This window comes from Mustelus asterias, unplaced genomic scaffold, assembly GCF_964213995.1.
Source record: "Mustelus asterias unplaced genomic scaffold, sMusAst1.hap1.1 HAP1_SCAFFOLD_262, whole genome shotgun sequence".
Taxonomy (NCBI): domain Eukaryota; kingdom Metazoa; phylum Chordata; class Chondrichthyes; order Carcharhiniformes; family Triakidae; genus Mustelus; species Mustelus asterias.
Genome location: NW_027590228.1, coordinates 369257 through 391760, shown reverse-complemented (window position 1 = coordinate 391760; position 22504 = coordinate 369257). Strand labels below are relative to the sequence as shown.

Genomic DNA, 22504 nt, shown 5'->3' with positions numbered 1-22504 from the left:
TTCTTAACGGTACACTAATGCCACAATATTAATTTGGAAGGGTGTATATTCTGAGGTGCTGTACTTGAGGGTAGTTACAGGTGCTCTCATTAGTTTGAGGATTTGAGACTTGCTGGTGGTTTGAGATGTTGATCAGGTCATTTCTGCCACCCTGAATCAGGAGATTTGTCCCATTATCAGACAGTTAAGTGGCTTCAGCAATTTCACTGGCGTTCTCTGATTTAATCTCAGCAGCAAGTATCTCTCCATCACAAGAGGGAATTAACCTGGCTGTCGTAACTCAATTTGTTTTTTTCTTCCTAAGTTAGAATGTCACAACTTCCCAGTCCCTGCGGTGATCCCACAGGATTATAAAATCACACGTCGACAAGCGCAAAGACCTTGAATTGAACTCGGAACGATTGGCTGCAGTACGGATACTCCGGGATGGGGGGAAAAGATGCTCAAGGTATTTACCATTGTGGATAAAGTCTATTACATGATCATTGCTGTTATTGGTGTCCCTGGTAAGTGAGGACAGCAAGTGTCTGTGTGCTAGTTGCCCTCTGCTGTGTATTTGATAACATTGTCCATATCGCCAGGACGACTCAATCAGTGATACACTAAACGGCCCAATGTTCACTTTCCAGACAGGAATACCTGATCCCCCTCTGCAGTGTCCAGCTACCACCGGAAGTATCTTTCACTGTTGAACTATGTTGTGAAACATTCCATTGATAGTTGTGAATCAGAAAGTGGAGGGAGTGAGGAATTTGGTAAAATCACCAGAGAAACGGTCCTGGCCAAACTGATGGAGCTACAAGGCAATTTATTGTTTTTGGTTGATTCTCAGATGTCATTCCACTCCAGCACTTCAGAAAATCCATCAATTTCCCAGGATGAGGAGGTCCCTCTGCTCTGTTTGACGAATGATAGTCATTTATTTCCAACATAGCTGCCATTACTCCCCTCATACACCCCTACCCCGCCCCCCAGCCAAACCCCCAGGATAAGCTGCCCCTTGTCCACACTTTTTATAACATCCACATTGAGGGAGATAAGAGCAGGAATAGACTATCCAGCCCCTCTATCCAGCTCCACAGTTCAACTGGATCATGGATTCTCTCCTCCCTCAACACCATTTTTCAGCACTATCCCAAGCGTGGGTTCAATTCCCATACTGGCTGAGATTATTCATGATTATTTATTGCCTTGTCAACCTTCTTAATTCACTACCACTCAGTTCTCCCCCTCAAAGGAGAGAGAGCAGCTGATGATCATCTGGGACTATGTCTTTACTTTTACATTTAGCATATCCATTGATTTCTTTATGGTCTACAAATCCATCAAATTCTGACTTGAACACGATACAGAGGAAAGCTCCCTCTACACTGTCCCCATCAAACACTCCCAGGACAGGTACAGCATGGGGTTAGATAGAGAGTAAAGCTCCCTCCACACTGTCCCCATCAAACACTCCCAGGACAGGTACAGCACGAGGTTAGATAGAGAGTAAAGCTCCCTCTACACTGTCCCCATCAAACACTCCCAGGACAGGTACAGCATGGGGTTAGATAGAGAGTAAAGCTCCCTCCACACTGTCCCCATCAAACACTCCCAGGACAGGTACAGCATGGGGTTAGATACAGAGTAAAGCTCCCTCCACACTGTCCCCATCAAACACTCCCAGGACAGGTACAGCACGGGGTTAGAGAGTAAAGCTCCCTCTACACTGTCCCCATCAAACACTCCCAGGACAGGTACGGCACGGGGTTAGATAGAGAGTAAAGCTCCCTCTACACTGTCCCCATCAAACACTGTAAGAAGTCTCACAACACCAGGTTAAAGTCCAACAGGTTTATTTGGTAGCAAATACCATAAGCTTTCGGAGCGCTGCTCCTTCGTCAGATGGAGTGGAAATGTGCTCTCAAACAGGGCACAGAGACACAACATCAAGCTACAGAATACCGATTAGAATGCAAAACCCTAAAGCCAGCCAGGTCTTAAAGGTGTCAAAGGTCTCACCTTTAAGACCTGGCTGGCTTTAGGGATTCGCATTCTAATCAGTATTCTGTAACTTGATTTTGTGTCTCTGTGCCCTGTTTGAGAGCACATTTCCACTCCACCTGACGAAGGAGCAGCGCTCCGAAAGCTTATGGTATTTGCTACCAAATAAACCTGTTGGACTTTAACCTGGTGTTGTGAGACTTCTTACTGTGTTCAGCCCAGTCCAACGCCGGCATCTCCATATCATGACTCCCATCAAACACTCCCAGGGCAGTTACAGCACAGGGTTAGATACAGAGTGAAGCTCTCTCTACACTGTCCCCATAAAACACTTCCATACTCAGTGACAGAATCTCCACATGCTCTGGGATAGAAAATTCCAGATTCACCAACATCTGAGTGAAAACATTCCTCCTTATTTACATCCTGCATAACCTTCCTCTTATTCTGAGGCTGTGTTCCCCGTTTCTAACCCCCCTAGCCCCATACCCCAGCCAGACGAATCATCTCTCTGCAATACCCTGTCAAGCCCTCCAAGAGTTTACTGCCTTTCAATGAGATCACTTTTCATCCTTTTGAACTCCAGAGAACACAGACCAAATATTTAAAGGATCCTTCAGCATCATTTCATGTCACTTTGAGCGGCAGGTTCCCTCCCGATGGATTCTCTCAGTCTGTGTCTCAGCCAGTCACTCTCTCCCTCTCTCTCAGACTGTGTCTCAGCCAGTCACTCTCTCTCTGTCTGTGTCCCAGCCAGTCTCTCTCTCTGTCTGTCTGTCTCAGCCAGTCTCTCTCTCTGTCTGTGTCCCAGCCAGTTTCTCTCTGTCTGTGTCTCAGCCAGTCTCTCTCTCACTCCCAGTCTGTGTCACAGACGGTCTCTCTCTCTCTTTCTCAGTCTGTGCCTCAGCGAATCTCTCTCTCTCTCTCTCTCCTAGTATGTGTTTCAGCCAGTCTCTCTCCCTCTCTGTCTGTGTCTCAGCCAGTCTCTTTCTCTCCGTCTGTGTCTCAGCCAGTCTCTCTCTCGCTCTCTTTCAGTCTGTGTCTCAGCCAGTCTCTCTCTCCATCTCTCTCTCAGTCTGTGTCGCAGCCAGTTTCTCTCTCTCTCTGTCTGTGTCTCAGCCAGTCTCTCTCTCTCTGTCTGTGTCTTAGCCAGTCTCTCTCTCTCTCTCGGTCTGTGTCTCAGCCACTCTCTCTCTCTCTCTCAGTCTGTGTCGCAGCCAGTCTCTCTCTCACTCTCAGTCTGTGTCACAGACAGTCTATCTCTTTCTCAGTCTGTGCCTTAGCGAATCTCTCTCTCTCTCTCTCTCTCTCCCAGTATATGTTTCAGCCAATCTCTCTCTCTCTCTCTCTGTCTGTGTCTCAGCCAGTCTCTCTCTCTCTGTCTCTGTGTCTCAGCCAGTCTCTCTCTCTCTGTCTGTGTCTCAGCCAGTCTCTCTCTCTCTCTGTCTGTCTGTGTCTCAGCCAGTCTCTCTCTCTCTGTCTGTCTGTGTCTCAGCTAGAGTCTCTCTCTCTCTCTGTCTGTGCCACAGAAAGTCTCACTCTCTCTCCCAGTATATGTTTCAGCCAGTTTCTCTCTCTCTCTGTCTGTGTCTCAGCCAGTCTCTCTCTGTCTGTGTCTCAGCCAGTCTCTCTCTCTCTCTCTCTGTCTGTGTCTCAGCCAGTCTCTCTCTCTCTGTCTGTGTCTCAGGGTGTCTCTCTCTCCCTCTCTGTCTGTGCCACAGAAAGTCTCACTCTCCCTCTCTCTCTGTGTCTCAACAAATCTCTCAGTCTGTGTCTCAACCAGTCTCTCTCTCTCTCTCTCTCTGTCTCTGACTGTCTCAGCCAGTCTCTCTCTCTGTCTCTGACTGTCTCAGCCAGTCTCTCTCTCTGTCAGTGTCTCAACCAATCTCTCTCTCGGTCTGTGTCTCAGCCAGTCTCTCTCTGTCTGTGTCTCAGCCAGTCTCTCTCTCTCTCTCTCTGTCTGTGTCTCAGCCAGTCTCTCTCTCTCTCTCTCTGTCTGTGTCTCAGCCAGTCTCTCTCTCAGTCTGTGTCTCAGCCAGTCTCTCTCTCAGTTCTGTGTTGCAGCCAGTCTCTCTCTCACTCTCAGTCTGTGTCACAGACAGTCTATCTCTTTCTCAGTCTGTGCCTTAGCGAATCTTTCTCTCTCTCCCAGTATATGTTTCAGCCAGTCTCTCTCTCTGTCTGTGTTTCAGCCAGTCTCTCTCTCTCTCTGTCTGTGTCTCAGCCAGTCTCTCTCTCTCACTGTCTTTGTCTCACCCAGTCTCTCTCTCTCTCTGTCTGTGTCTCACCCAGTCTCTCTCTCTCTCTGTCTGTGTCTCAGCCAGTCTCTCTCTCTCTCTGTCTGTGCCACAGAAAGTCTCACTCTCTCTCTCTGTCTGTGTCTCAGCCAGTCTCTCTCTCTCTCTGTCTGTGTCTCAGCCAGTCTCTCTCTCTCTCTCTCTGTCTGTGCCACAGAAAGTCTCACTCTCTCTCTCTGTCTGTGTCTCAGCCAGTCTCTCTCTCTGTCAGTGTCTCAACCAATCTCTCTCTCACTGTCTGTGTTTCAGCCAGTCTCTCTCTCTCTGTCTGTGTCTCAGCCAGTCTCTCTCTCTCACTGTCTGTGTCACCCAGTCTCTCTCTCTCTCTCTCACTGTCTGTGTCTCAGCCAGTCTCTCTCTCTCACTGTCTGTGTCTCAGCCAGTCTCTCTCTCTCACTGTCTGTGTCTCAGCCAGTCTCTCTCTCTCTGTCTCTGTCTGCCTCAGCCAGTCTCTCTCTCTGTCAGTGTCTCAACCAATCTCTCTCTCACTGTCTGTGTCTCAGCCAGTCTCTCTCTCTCTGTCTCTGTCTGCCTCAGCCAGTCTCTCTCTCTGTCAGTGTCTCAACCAATCTCTCTCTCACTGTCTGTGTTTCAGCCAGTCTCTCTCTCTTTCTGTCTGTGTCTCAGCCAGTCTCTCTCTCTTTCTGTCTGTGTCTCAGCCAGTCTCTCTCTCTCTCTCTGTCTGTGTCTCAGTCTCTCTCTCTCGCGCTCGCTCACCCATCCTTTCCCGGTGCGCGACGTTCCTGCTCTCTGAATGGCTGGGATCCCTCTGACGGACAGGGTGTGCCGCTCTGTGATTGGCCAACGCACCACGTGGTGAGGGAAATGGGCGGGATTTCCGGCGAGATTCTCGCTGCTCCGCCGCCGCCGCCGCCGCTTTGTCTCTGAATCGAGCGGGTTTGTGGTGGCGGCGCGGTGAGCCGTGTCCCTGCGGGATCGGCAGAGCGGGCGTGGGGGGTCTGAGCGGGCTTCGGATCGGGGCAGGTTGGCAGCGATGAGGGAAGGTCGAACTCCCCGGTTCAGTGATGGAGCAGTGGAGGTTCTGCTGGAGAGGGTGAGGGCTCACCGGGAGATCCTGTTCCCCTGGGAGGGCAGGAATGTTCCCAGGGAGATGGTTCACCAAGCCTGGATGGATGTGGCTCTGAGTGTGAACGCCCGGAGCGAAGTCCCAAAAACGTGGCTACAGTGCAGGAAGAAATTCAATGGACTGACATGGACGGCCAAGGTAAGAGGGCAGCAAGTATAACCACAGCGTACCTTGTATAAAAACATAACACACAGCGTCAACACCGCACCGACACTGAGTGAACACAGTGTCAACACCGCACCGACACTGAGTGAACACAGTGTCAACACCGCACCGACACTGAGTGAACACAGCGTCAACACCGCACCGACACTGAGTGAACACAGTGTCAACACCGCACCAACACTGAGTGAACACAGCGTCAACACCGCACCGACACTGAGTGAACACAGCGTCAACACCGCACCGACACTGAGTGAAAAAAGCGTCAACACCGCACCGACACTGAGTGAACACAGCGTCAACACCGCACCGACACTGAGTGAAAAAAGCGTCAACACCGCACCAACACTGAGTGAACAAAGCGTCGACACCGCACCAACACTGAGTGAACACAGCGTCGACACCGCACCAACACTGAGTGAACACATCGCCAACACCGCACCAACACTGAGTGAACAAAGCGTCGACACCGCACCAACACTGAGTGAACACATCGCCAACACCGCACCAACACTGAGTGAACAAAGCGTCAACACCGCACCAACACTGAGTGAACAAAGCGTCGACACCGCACCAACACTGAGTGAACACAGCGTCGACACCGCACCAACACTGAGTGAACACATCGCCGACACCGCACCAACACTGAGTAACCACATCGTCAACACCGCACCAACACTGAGTAACCACATCGTCAACACCGCACCAACACTGAGTAACCACATCGTCAACACCGCACCGACACTGAGTGAACAAAGCGTCAACACCGCACCAACACTGAGTGAACACAGCGTCAACACCGCACCGACACTGAGTGAACAAAGTGTCAACACCGCACCAACACTGAGTGAACAAAGCGTCAACACCGCGCTGACACTGAGTGAACACAGCGTCGACACCGCACCGACACTGAGTGAACACAGCGTCGACACCGCACCGACACTGAGTGAAAAAAGCGTCAACACCGCACCAACACTGAGTGAACACAGCGTCAACACCGCACCAACACTGAGTGAACACAGTGTCGACACCGCACCAACACTGAGTGAACACATCGCCAACACCGCACCAACACTGAGTGAACAAAGCGTCGACACCGCACCAACACTGAGTGAACACATCGCCAACACCGCACCAACACTGAGTAACCACATCGTCAACACCGCACCAACACTGAGTAACCACATCGTCAACACCGCACCAACACTGAGTAACCACATCGTCAACACCGCACCGACACTGAGTGAACAAAGCGTCAACACCGCACCAACACTGAGTGAACACAGCGTCAACACCGCACCGACACTGAGTGAACAAAGTGTCAACACCGCACCAACACTGAGTGAACACAGCGTCGACACCGCACCGACACTGAGTGAACACAGCGTCGACACCGCACCGACACTGAGTGAACACAGCGTCAACACCGCACCAACACTGAGTGAACACAGCGTCGACACCGCACCGACACTGAGTGAACACAGCGTCAACACCGCACCGACACTGAGTGAAAAAAGCGCCAACACCGCACCAACACTGAGTGAACAAAGCGTCAACACCGCACCAACACTGAGTGAACACATCGCCAACACCGCACCAACACTGAGTGAACAAAGCGTCGACACCGCACCAACACTGAGTGAACACATCGCCAACACCGCACCAACACTGAGTGAACAAAGCGTCGACACCGCACCAACACTGAGTGAACACATCGCCAACACCGCACCAACACTGAGTGAACAAAGCGTCAACACCGCACCAACACTGAGTGAACAAAGCGTCGACACCGCACCAACACTGAGTGAACACAGCGTCGACACCGCACCAACACTGAGTAACCACATCGTCAACACCGCACCAACACTGAGTAACCACATCGTCAACACCGCACCAACACTGAGTAACCACATCGTCAACACCGCACTAACACTGAGTGAACACATCGCCGACACCGCACCAACACTGAGTAACCACATCGTCAACACCGCACCAACACTGAGTAACCACATCGTCAACACCGCACCAACACTGAGTAACCACATCGTCAACACCGCACCGACACTGAGTGAACAAAGCGTCAACACCGCACCAACACTGAGTGAACACAGCGTCAACACCGCACCGACACTGAGTGAACACAGTGTCACAACCGCACTGACACTGAGTGAACAGAGCGTCAACACCGCACCGACACTGAGTGAACTCAGCGTCGACACCGCGCTGACACTGAGTGAACTCAGCTTTGACACTGAGTGAACACAGCGTCAACACCGCAGCAACACTGAGTGAACACATCGCCAACACCGCACCAACACTGAGTAACCACATCGTCAACACCGCACCAACACTGAGTAACCACATCGTCAACACCGCACCAACACGGAGTAACCACATCGTCAACACCGCACCGACACTGAGTGAACACAGCGTCAACACCGCACCAACACTGAGTGAACACAGCGTTAACACCGCACCGACACTGCGTGAACACAGCGTCAACACCGCGCTGACACTGAGTGAACACAGCGTCAACACTGAGTGAAAACAGCGCCGACACTGCGCCCACACTGAGTGAACACAGCGTCAACACTGCGCCGACACCGAGTGAACAAAGCGTCAACACCGCACCAACACTGAGTGAACACAGCATCAACACCGCACCGACACTGAGTGAACACAGCGTCAACACCGCGCTGACACTGAGTGAACACAGCGTCAACACTGAGTGAAAACAGCGCCGACACTGCGCCCACACTGAGTGAACACAGCGTCAACACTGCGCCGACACCGAGTGAACAAAGCGTCAACACCGCACCAACACTGAGTGAACACAGCATCAACACCGCACCGACACTGAGTGAACAAAGCGTCAAAACCGCACCGACACTGAGTGAACAAAGCGTCAACACCGCACCAACACTGAGTGAAAACAGCGTTAACACCGCACCAACACTGAGTGAACAAAGCGTCAACACCGCACCAACACTGAGTGAACAAAGCGTCAACACCGCACCAACACTGAGTGAACACAGCGTCAACACCGCACCGACACTGAGTGAACAAAGCGTCAAAACCGCACCAACACTGAGTGAACAAAGCGCCAACACCGCACCAACACTGAGTGAACACAGCGTCAACACCGCACCAACACTGAGTGAACAAAGCGTCAACACCGCACCAACACTGAGTGAACACAGCATCAACACCGCACCGACACTGAGTGAACAAAGCGTCAAAACCGCACCGACACTGAGTGAACAAAGCGTCAACACCGCACCAACACTGAGTGAACACAGCGTTAACACCGCACCAACACTGAGTGAACAAAGCGTCAACACCGCACCAACACTGAGTGAACAAAGCGTCAACACCGCACCAACACTGAGTGAACACAGCGTCAACACCGCACCGACACTGAGTGAACAAAGCGTCAACACCGCACCAACACTGAGTGAACAAAGCGTCAACACCGCACCAACACTGAGTGAACAAAGCGTCAACACCGCACCAACACTGAGTGAACAAAGCGTCAACACCGCACCGACACTGAGTGAACACAGCGTCAACACCGCACCGACACTGAGTGAACAAAGCGTCAACACCGCACCAACACTGAGTGAACAAAGCGTCAACACCGCACCAACACTGAGTGAACACAGCGTCAACACCGCACCGACACTGAGTGAACACAGCGTCAACACGGCACCGACACTGAGTGAACAAAGCGTCAACACCGCACCAACACTGAGTGAACAAAGCGTCAACACCGCACCAACACTGAGTGAACACAGCGTCAACACCGCACCAACACTGAGTGAACACAGCGTCGACACCGCACCAACACTGAGTGAACACAGCGTCAACACCGCACCGACACTGAGTGAACAAAGCGTCAACACCGCACCAACACTGAGTGAACAAAGCGTCAACACCGCACCAACACTGAGTGAACAAAGCTTCAACACCGCACCAACACTGAGTGAACAAAGCGTCAACACCGCACCAACACTGAGTGAACAAAGCGTCAACACCGCACCAACACTGAGTGAACAAAGCGTCAACACCGCACCAACACTGAGTGAACACAGCGTCGACACCGCACCAACCCTGAGTGAACACATCGTCAACACCGCACCAACACTGAGTAACCACATCGTCAACACCGCACCAACACTGAGTAACCACATCGTCAACACCGCACCAACACGGAGTAACCACATCGCCAACACCGCACCGACACTGAGTGAACACAGCGTTAACACCGCACCGACACTGAGTGAACAGAGCGTCAACACCGCACCGACACTGAGTGAACAGAGCGTCAACACCGCACCGACACTGCGTGAACACAGTGTCAACACCGCACCGACACTGAGTGAACACAGCGTCAACACCGCACCCACACTGACGGAACACAGCGTCAACACTGAGTGAAAACAGCGCCGACACTGCGCCCACACTGAGTGAACACTGCGTCAACACTGCGCCGACACCGAGTGAACACAGCGTCACCACTGCGCCCACACTGAGTGAACACAGCGTCACCACTGCGCCCACACTGAGTGAACACAGCGTCAACACTGCACCGACACTGAGTGAACAAAGCGTCAACACCGCACCAACACTGAGTGAACAAAGCGTCAACACCGCACCAACACTGAGTGAACAAAGCGTCAACACCGCACCGACACTGAGTGAACACAGCGTCAACACTGCGCCGACACCGAGTGAACACAGCGTCACCACTGCGCCCACACTGAGTGAACACAGCGTCAACACTGCGCCGACACCGAGTGAACACAGCTTCAACGCTGAGTGAAAACAGCGCCGACACTGCGCCCACACTGAGTGAACACAGCGTCAACACTGCGCCGACACCGAGTGAACACAGCGTCACCACTGCGCCCACACTGAGTGAACACAGCGTCAACACTGCACCGACACTCAGTGAACAAAGCGTCAACACCGCACCAACACTGAGTGAACAAAGCGTCAACACCGCACCAACACTGAGTGAACAAAGCGTCAACACCGCACCGACACTGAGTGAACACAGCGTCAACACCGCACCGACACTGAGTGAACACAGAGTCAACACCGCACCAACACTGAGTGAACACAGCGTCAACACTGCACCGACACTGAGTGAACAAAGCGTCAACACCGCACCAACACTGAGTGAACAAAGCGTCAACACCGCACCAACACTGAGTGAACAAAGCGTCAACACCGCACCGACACTGAGTGAACACAGCGTCAACACCGCACCGACACTGAGTGAACACAGAGTCAACACCGCACCGACACTGAGTGAACAAAGCGTCAACACCGCACCAACACTGAGTGAACAAAGCGTCAACACCGCACCAACACTGAGTGAACACAGCGTCAACACCGCACCAACACTGAGTGAACACAGCGTCGACACCGCACCAACACTGAGTGAACACAGCGTCAACACCGCACCGACACTGAGTGAACAAAGCGTCAACACCGCACCAACACTGAGTGAACACAGCGTCAACACCGCACCAACACTGAGTGAACAAAGCGTCAACACCGCACCAACACTGAGTGAACAAAGAGTCAACACTGCACCAACACTGAGTGAACAAAGCGTCAACACCGCACCAACACTGAGTGAACACAGCGTTAACACCGCACCGACACTGAATGAACAGAGCGTCAACACCGCACCGACACTGAGTGAACAGAGCGTCAACACCGCACCGACACTGCGTGAACACAGTGTCAACACCGCACCGACACTGAGTGAACACAGCGTCAACACCGCGCTGACACTGAGTGAACACAGCGTCGACACCGCACCCACACTGACTGAACAAAGCGTCAACACCGCACCAACACTGAGTGAACACAGCATCAACACCGCACCGACACTGAGTGAACAAAGCGTCAACACCGCACCGACACTGAGTGAACAAAGCGTCAACACCGCACCAACACTGAGTGAACACAGCATCAACACCGCACCGACACTGAGTGAACAAAGCGTCAACACCGCACCGACACTGAGTGAACAAAGCGTCAACACCGCACCAACACTGAGTGAACAAAGCGTCAACACCGCACCAACACTGAGTGAACAAAGCGTCAACACCGCACCAACACTGAGTGAACACAGCGCCAACACCGCACCAACACTGAGTGAACACAGCGTCAACACCGCACCAACACTGAGTGAACAAAGCGTCAACACCGCACCAACGCTGAGTGAACACAGCGTCAACACCGCACCGACACTGAGTGAACAAAGCGTCAACACCGCACCAACACTGAGTGAACAAAGCGTCAACACCGCACCAACACTGAGTGAACAAAGCGTCAACACCGCACCAACACTGAGTGAACAAAGCGTCAACACCGCACCGACACTGAGTGAACAAAGCGTCAACACCGCACCAACACTGAGTGAACACAGCGTCAACACCGCACCGACACTGAGTGAACAAAGCGTCAACACCGCACCAACACTGAGTGAACACAGCGTCAACACCGCACCAACACTGAGTGAACAAAGCGTCAACACCGCACCAACACTGAGTGAACACAGCGTCAACACCGCACCAACACTGAGTGAACAAAGCGTCAACACCGCACCAACACTGAGTGAACAAAGCGTCAACACCGCACCAACACTGAGTGAACACAGCGTCAACACCGCACCGACACTGAGTGAACACAGCGTCAACACGGCACCAACACTGAGTGAACACAGCGTCAACACCGCACCGACACTGAGTGAACAAAGCGTCAACACCGCACCAACACTGAGTGAACAAAGCGTCAACACCGCACCAACACTGAGTGAACAAAGCGTCAACACCGCACCAACACTGAGTGAACAAAGCGTCAACACCGCACCGACACTGAGTGAACAAAGAGTCAACACCGCACCAACACTGAGTGAACAAAGCGTCAACACCGCACCAACACTGAGTGAACAAAGCGTCAACACCGCACCAACACTGAGTGAACACAGCGTCGACACCGCACCAACCCTGAGTGAACACATCGTCAACACCGCACCAACACTGAGTAACCACATCCTCAACACCGCACCAACACTGAGTAACCACATCGTCAACACCGCACCAACACGGAGTAACCACATCGCCAACACCGCACCGACACTGAGTGAACACAGCGTCAACACCGCACCGACACTGAGTGAACACAGCGTTAACACCGCACCGACACTGAGTGAACAGAGCGTCAACACCGCACCGACACTGAGTGAACAGAGCGTCAACACCGCACCGACACTGAGTGAACAGAGCGTCAACACCGCACCGACACTGAGTGAACAGAGCGTCAACACCGCACCGACACTGCGTGAACACAGTGTCAACACCGCACCGACACTGAGTGAACACAGCGTCAACACCGCGCTGACACTGAGTGAACACAGCGTCGACACCGCACCCACACTGACTGAACACAGCGTCAACACTGAGTGAAAACAGCGCCGACACTGCGCCCACACTGAGTGAACAAAGCGTCAACACCGCACCAACACTGAGTGAACAAAGCGTCGACACCGCACCAACACTGAGTGAACACATCGCCAACACCGCACCAACACTGAGTGAACAAAGCGTCGACACCGCACCAACACTGAGTGAACACAGCGTCGACACCGCACCAACACTGAGTGAACACATCGCCGACACCGCACCAACACTGAGTAACCACATCGTCAACACCGCACCAACACTGAGTAACCACATCGTCAACACCGCACCAACACTGAGTAACCACATCGTCAACACCGCACCGACACTGAGTGAACAAAGCGTCAACACCGCACCAACACTGAGTGAACACAGCGTCAACACCGCACCGACACTGAGTGAACTCAGCGTCGACACCGCGCTGACACTGAGTGAACTCAGCTTTGACACTGAGTGAACACAGCGTCAACACCGCAGCAACACTGAGTGAACACATCGCCAACACCGCACCAACACTGAGTAACCACATCGTCAACACCGCACCAACACTGAGTAACCACATCGTCAACACCGCACCAACACGGAGTAACCACATCGTCAACACCGCACCGACACTGAGTGAACACAGCGTCAACACCGCACCAACACTGAGTGAACACAGCGTTAACACCGCACCGACACTGCGTGAACACAGCGTCAACACCGCACCGACACTGAGTGAACACAGCGTCAACACCGCGCTGACACTGAGTGAACACAGCGTCAACACTGAGTGAAAACAGCGCCGACACTGCGCCCACACTGAGTGAACACAGCGTCAACACTGCGCCGACACCGAGTGAACACAGCGTCACCACTGCGCCCACACTGAGTGAACACAGCGTCAACACTGCGCCGACACCGAGTGAACAAAGCGTCAACACCGCACCAACACTGAGTGAACACAGCATCAACACCGCACCAACACTGAGTGAACAAAGCGTCAACACCGCACCAACACTGAGTGAACACAGCATCAACACCGCACCGACACTGAGTGAACAAAGCGTCAAAACCGCACCGACACTGAGTGAACAAAGCGTCAACACCGCACCAACACTGAGTGAACACAGCGTTAACACCGCACCAACACTGAGTGAACAAAGCGTCAACACCGCACCAACACTGAGTGAACAAAGCGTCAACACCGCACCAACACTGAGTGAACACAGCGTCAACACCGCACCGACACTGAGTGAACAAAGCGTCAACACCGCACCAACACTGAGTGAACAAAGCGCCAACACCGCACCAACACTGAGTGAACACAGCGTCAACACCGCACCAACACTGAGTGAACAAAGCGTCAACACCGCACCAACACTGAGTGAACACAGCATCAACACCGCACCGACACTGAGTGAACAAAGCGTCAAAACCGCACCGACACTGAGTGAACAAAGCGTCAACACCGCACCAACACTGAGTGAACACAGCGTTAACACCGCACCAACACTGAGTGAACAAAGCGTCAACACTGCACCAACACTGAGTGAACAAAGCGTCAACACCGCACCAACACTGAGTGAACAAAGCGTCAACACCGCACCAACACTGAGTGAACAAAGCGTCAACACCGCACCAACACTGAGTGAACAAAGCGTCAACACCACACCGACACTGAGTGAACAAAGCGTCAACACCGCACCAACACTGAGTGAACAAAGCGTCAACACCGCACCAACACTGAGTGAACACAGCGTCAACACCGCACCGACACTGAGTGAACACAGCGTCAACACCGCACCGACACTGAGTGAACAAAGCGTCAACACCGCACCAACACTGAGTGAACAAAGCGTCAACACCGCACCAACACTGAGTGAACACAGCGTCAACACCGCGCTGACACTGAGTGAACACAGCGTCGACACCGCACCCACACTGACTGAACACAGCGTCAACACTGAGTGAAAACAGCGCCGACACTGCGCCCACACTGAGTGAACAAAGCGTCAACACCGCACCAACACTGAGTGAACACAGCGTCAACACCGCGCTGACACTGAGTGAACACAGCGTCGACACCGCACCCACACTGACTGAACACAGCGTCAACACTGAGTGAAAACAGCGCCGACACTGCGCCCACACTGAGTGAACAAAGCGTCAACACCGCACCAACACTGAGTGAACACAGCGTCAACACCGCGCTGACACTGAGTGAACACAGCGTCGACACCGCACCCACACTGACTGAACACAGCGTCAACACTGAGTGAAAACAGCGCCGACACTGCGCCCACACTGAGTGAACAAAGCGTCAACACCGCACCAACACTGAGTGAACAAAGCGTCAACACCGCACCAACACTGAGTGAACAAAGCGTCAACACCGCACCGACACTGAGTGAACAAAGCGTCAACACCGCACCAACACTGAGTGAACAAAGCGTCAACACCGCACCAACACTGAGTGAACACAGCGTCAACACCGCACCGACACTGAGTGAACACAGCGTCAACACGGCACCGACACTGAGTGAACAAAGCGTCAACACCGCACCAACACTGAGTGAACAAAGCGTCAACACCGCACCAACACTGAGTGAACACAGCGTCAACACCGCACCAACACTGAGTGAACACAGCGTCAACACCGCACCAACACTGAGTGAACACAGCGTCAACACCGCACCGACACTGAGTGAACAAAGCGTCAACACCGCACCAACACTGAGTGAACAAAGCGTCAACACCGCACCAACACTGAGTGAACAAAGCGTCAACACCGCACCAACACTGAGTGAACAAAGCGTCAACACCGCACCGACACTGAGTGAACAAAGCGTCAACACCGCACCAACACTGAGTGAACAAAGCGTCAACACCGCACCAACACTGAGTGAACAAAGCGTCAACACCGCACCAACACTGAGTGAACACAGCGTCGACACCGCACCAACCCTGAGTGAACACATCGTCAACACCGCACCAACACTGAGTAACCACATCGTCAACACCGCACCAACACTGAGTAACCACATCGTCAACACCGCACCAACACGGAGTAACCACATCGCCAACACCGCACCGACACTGAGTGAACACAGCGTCAACACCGCACCGACACTGAGTGAACACAGCGTTAACACTGCACCGACACTGAGTGAACAGAGCGTCAACACCGCACCGACACTGAGTGAACAGAGCGTCAACACCGCACCGACACTGCGTGAACACAGTGTCAACACCGCACCGACACTGAGTGAACACAGCGTCAACACCGCGCTGACACTGAGTGAACACAGCGTCGACACCGCACCCACACTGACTGAACACAGCGTCAACACTGAGTGAAAACAGCGCCGACACTGCGCCCACACTGAGTGAACACTGCGTCAACACTGCGCCGACACCGAGTGAACACAGCGTCACCACTGCGCCCACACTGAGTGAACACAGCGTCACCACTGCGCCCACACTGAGTGAACACAGCGTCAACACTGCACCGACACTGAGTGAACAAAGCGTCAACACCGCACCAACACTGAGTGAACAAAGCGTCAACACCGCACCAACACTGAGTGAACAAAGCGTCAACACCGCACCGACACTGAGTGAACACAGCGTCAACACTGCGCCGACACCGAGTGAACACAGCGTCACCACTGCGCCCACACTGAGTGAACACAGCGTCAACACTGCGCCGACACCGAGTGAACACAGCTTCAACACTGAGTGAAAACAGCGCCGACACTGCGCCCACACTGAGTGAACACAGCGTCAACACTGCGCCGACACCAAGTGAACACAGCGTCACCACTGCGCCCACACTGAGTGAACACAGCGTCAACACTGCACCGACACTGAGTGAACAAAGCGTCAACACCGCACCAACACTGAGTGAACAAAGCGTCAACACCGCACCAACACTGAGTGAACAAAGCGTCAACACCGCACCGACACTGAGTGAACACAGCGTCAACACCGCACCGACACTGAGTGAACACAGCGTCAACACCGCACCGACACTGAGTGAACAAAGCGTCAACACCGCACCAACACTGAGTGAACAAAGCGTCAACACCGCACCAACACTGAGTGAACACAGCGTCAACACCGCACCAACACTGAGTGAACACAGCGTCGACACCGCACCAACACTGAGTGAACACAGCGTCAACACCGCACCGACACTGAGTGAACAAAGCGTCAACACCGCACCAACACTGAGTGAACAAAGCGTCAACACCGCACCAACACTGAGTGAACAACGCGTCAACACCGCACCAACACTGAGTGAACAAAGCGTCAACACCGCACCGACACTGAGTGAACAAAGAGTCAACACCGCACCAACACTGAGTGAAGAAAGCGTCAACACCGCACCAACACTGAGTGAACAAAGCGTCAACACCGCACCAACACTGAGTGAACACAGCGTCGACACCGCACCAACACTGAGTGAACACATCGTCAACACCGCACCAACACTGAGTAACCACATCGTCAACACCGCACGAACACTGAGTAACCACATCGTCAACACCGCACCAACACGGAGTAACCACATCGCCAACACCGCACCGACACTGAGTGAACACAGCGTCAACACCGCACCGACACTGAGTGAACACAGCGTTAACACCGCACCGACACTGAATGAACAGAGCGTCAACACCGCACCGACACTGAGTGAACAGAGCGTCAACACCGCACCGACACTGCGTGAACACAGTGTCAACACCGCACCGACACTGAGTGAACACAGCGTCAACACCGCGCTGACACTGAGTGAACACAGCGTCGACACCGCACCCACACTGACTGAACACAGCGTCAACACTGAGTGAAAACAGCGCCGACACTGCGCCCACACTGAGTGAACACTGCGTCAACACTGCGCCGACACCGAGTGAACACAGCGTCACCACTGCGCCCACACTGAGTGAACACAGCGTCAACACTGCGCCGACACCGAGTGAACACAGCGTCACCACTGCGCCCACGCTGAGTGAACACAGCGTCAACACCACGCCCACACTGAGTGAACAGAGCGTCTACACCGCGCCCACACTGAGTGAACACAGCGCCAACACCGCGCTGACACTGAGTGAACACAGCGCCAACACCGCACCGACACTGAGTGAACACAGCATCAACACCGCACCCACACTAGTTGAACACAGCATCAACATCGCGCCCACACTGAGTGAACACAGCGCCAACACCGCACCGACACTGAGTGAACACAGCGTCAACACCGCAGCAACACTGAGGGAACACAGCGACAACACCGCACCGACACTGAGTGAACACAGCGTCAACACCGCACCAACACTGAGGGAACACAGCGTCAACACCGCACCAAAACTGAGTGAAAGCAGCGTCAATACCGCACCAACACTGAGGGAACACAGCGTCAACACCGCACCAAAACTGAGTGAAAGCAGCGTCAATACCGCACCAACACTGAGTGAACACAGCGTCAACACCGCACCAACACTGAGGGAACACAGCGTCAACACCGCACCAAAACTGAGTGAAAGCAGCGTCAATACCGCACCAACACTGAGTGAACACAGCGTCAACACGACGCCCACACTGAGTGAACACAGTGTCAACACTGCACCGACACCGAGTGAACACAGTGTCAACACCGCACCGACACAGACTGAACGCAGCGTCAACACCGCGCTGACACTGAGTGAACAAAACTTCAACACCGCACCGACACTGAGTGAACACACCGTCAAGACCTCACCGACACTGCGTGAACACAGTGTCAACACCGCACCGACACTTAGTGAACAAAACGTCAACACCGCACTGACACTGAGTGAACACAGTGTCAGCACCGCAGCGACACTGAGTGAACACAGCGTCAACACCGCGCTGACACTGAGTGAACACAGCGTCGACACCGCACCCACACTGACTGAACACAGCGTCAACACTGAGTGAAAACAGCGCCGACACTGCGCCCACACTGAGTGAACACAGCGTCAACACTGCGCCGACACCGAGTGAACACAGCGTCACCACTGCGCCCACACTGAGTGAACGCAGCGTCAACACTGCGCCGACACCGAGTGAACAAAGCGTCAACACTGCACCGACACTGAGTGAACAAAGCATCAACACCGCACCAACACCGAGTGAACACAGCATCACCACTGCGCCGACACTGAGTGAACACAGCGTCAACACCGCACCGACACTGAGTGAACACAGCGTCAACACCGCACCGACACTGAGTGAACACAGCGTCAACACCGCACCTACACTGAGTGAACACCGTGTCACTACCGCACCGACACTGAGTGAACACATCGTCAACACCGCAGCAACACTGAGGTAACACAGCGACAACACCGCACCGACACTGAGTGAACACAGCGTCAACACCGCACCAACACTGAGTAACCACATCGTCAACACCGCACCCACACTGAGTGAACACAGCGTCAACACCGCGTCCACACTGAGTGAACACAGCGTCGACACCGCACCAACACTGAGTAACCACATCGTCAACACCGCCCCCACACTGAGTGAACACAGCGTCAACACCGCGTCCACACTGAGTGAACACAGCGTCGACACCGCACCGACACTGCCTGAACACAGTGTCAACACCGCACCGACACTGAGTGAATACAGCGTCAACACCGCACCGACACTGAGTGAACACAGTGTCACAACCGCACTGACACTGAGTGAACAGAGCGTCAACACCGCACCGACACTGAGTGAACTCAGCGTCGACACCGCGCTGACACTGAGTGAACTCAGCTTTGACACTGAGTGAACACAGCGTCAACACCGCAGCAACACTGAGTGAACACAGCGTCAACACCGCGCTGACAGTGAGTGAACGCAGCGTCAACATCGCGCTGACACTGAGTGAACAAAGCGCCAACACCGCACCAACACTGAGTGAACACAGCGTCAACACCGCACCAACACTGAGTGAACAAAGCGTCAACACCGCACCAACACTGAGTGAACACAGCATCAACACCGCACCGACACTGAGTGAACAAAGCGTCAAAACCGCACCGACACTGAGTGAACAAAGCGTCAACACCGCACCAACACTGAGTGAACACAGCGTTAACACCGCACCAACACTGAGTGAACAAAGCGTCAACACTGCACCAACACTGAGTGAACAAAGCGTCAACACCGCACCAACACTGAGTGAACAAAGCGTCAACACCGCACCAACACTGAGTGAACAAAGCGTCAACACCGCACCAACACTGAGTGAACAAAGCGTCAACACCACACCGACACTGAGTGAACAAAGCGTCAACACCGCACCAACACTGAGTGAACAAAGCGTCAACACCGCACCAACACTGAGTGAACACAGCGTCAACACCGCACCGACACTGAGTGAACACAGCGTCAACACCGCACCGACACTGAGTGAACAAAGCGTCAACACCGCACCAACACTGAGTGAACAAAGCGTCAACACCGCACCAACACTGAGTGAACACAGCGTCAACACCGCGCTGACACTGAGTGAACACAGCGTCGACACCGCACCCACACTGACTGAACACAGCGTCAACACTGAGTGAAAACAGCGCCGACACTGCGCCCACACTGAGTGAACAAAGCGTCAACACCGCACCAACACTGAGTGAACACAGCGTCAACACCGCGCTGACACTGAGTGAACACAGCGTCGACACCGCACCCACACTGACTGAACACAGCGTCAACACTGAGTGAAAACAGCGCCGACACTGCGCCCACACTGAGTGAACAAAGCGTCAACACCGCACCAACACTGAGTGAACACAGCGTCAACACCGCGCTGACACTGAGTGAACACAGCGTCGACACCGCACCCACACTGACTGAACACAGCGTCAACACTGAGTGAAAACAGCGCCGACACTGCGCCCACACTGAGTGAACAAAGCGTCAACACCGCACCAACACTGAGTGAACAAAGCGTCAACACCGCACCAACACTGAGTGAACAAAGCGTCAACACCGCACCGACACTGAGTGAACAAAGCGTCAACACCGCACCAACACTGAGTGAACAAAGCGTCAACACCGCACCAACACTGAGTGAACACAGCGTCAACACCGCACCGACACTGAGTGAACACAGCGTCAACACGGCACCGACACTGAGTGAACAAAGCGTCAACACCGCACCAACACTGAGTGAACAAAGCGTCAACACCGCACCAACACTGAGTGAACACAGCGTCAACACCGCACCAACACTGAGTGAACACAGCGTCAACACCGCACCAACACTGAGTGAACACAGCGTCAACACCGCACCGACACTGAGTGAACAAAGCGTCAACACCGCACCAACACTGAGTGAACAAAGCGTCAACACCGCACCAACACTGAGTGAACAAAGCGTCAACACCGCACCAACACTGAGTGAACAAAGCGTCAACACCGCACCGACACTGAGTGAACAAAGCGTCAACACCGCACCAACACTGAGTGAACAAAGCGTCAACACCGCACCAACACTGAGTGAACACAGCGTCGACACCGCACCAACCCTGAGTGAACACATCGTCAACACCGCACCAACACTGAGTAACCACATCGTCAACACCGCACCAACACTGAGTAACCACATCGTCAACACCGCACCAACACGGAGTAACCACATCGCCAACACCGCACCGACACTGAGTGAACACAGCGTCAACACCGCACCGACACTGAGTGAACACAGCGTTAACACTGCACCGACACTGAGTGAACAGAGCGTCAACACCGCACCGACACTGAGTGAACAGAGCGTCAACACCGCACCGACACTGCGTGAACACAGTGTCAACACCGCACCGACACTGAGTGAACACAGCGTCAACACCGCGCTGACACTGAGTGAACACAGCGTCGACACCGCACCCACACTGACTGAACACAGCGTCAACACTGAGTGAAAACAGCGCCGACACTGCGCCCACACTGAGTGAACAAAGCGTCAACACCGCACCAACACTGAGTGAACACAGCGTCAACACCGCGCTGACACTGAGTGAACACAGCGTCGACACCGCACCCACACTGACTGAACACAGCGTCAACACTGAGTGAAAACAGCGCCGACACTGCGCCCACACTGAGTGAACAAAGCGTCAACACCGCACCAACACTGAGTGAACAAAGCGTCAACACCGCACCAACACTGAGTGAACAAAGCGTCAACACCGCACCGACACTGAGTGAACAAAGCGTCAACACCGCACCAACACTGAGTGAACAAAGCGTCAACACCGCACCAACACTGAGTGAACACAGCGTCAACACCGCACCGACACTGAGTGAACACAGCGTCAACACGGCACCGACACTGAGTGAACAAAGCGTCAACACCGCACCAACACTGAGTGAACAAAGCGTCAACACCGCACCAACACTGAGTGAACACAGCGTCAACACCGCACCAACACTGAGTGAACACAGCGTCAACACCGCACCAACACTGAGTGAACACAGCGTCAACACCG

General features: G+C 53.6%; 1 protein-coding gene across 1 annotated transcript in view; it reads left to right on the top strand.

Annotated features, from left to right (window-relative positions):
* The first annotated feature begins 5114 nt into the window (after positions 1 to 5114).
* LOC144485996 (uncharacterized) overlaps positions 5115 to 22504 on the top strand; it is a 145602-nt gene continuing 128212 nt past the window's right edge. The window contains exon 1 of the mRNA XM_078204103.1: positions 5115 to 5508. Coding sequence (XP_078060229.1) covers positions 5278 to 5508 — 231 coding nt within the window. The 5' untranslated portion in view covers positions 5115 to 5277. The remainder of the gene's footprint in view (positions 5509 to 22504) is intronic.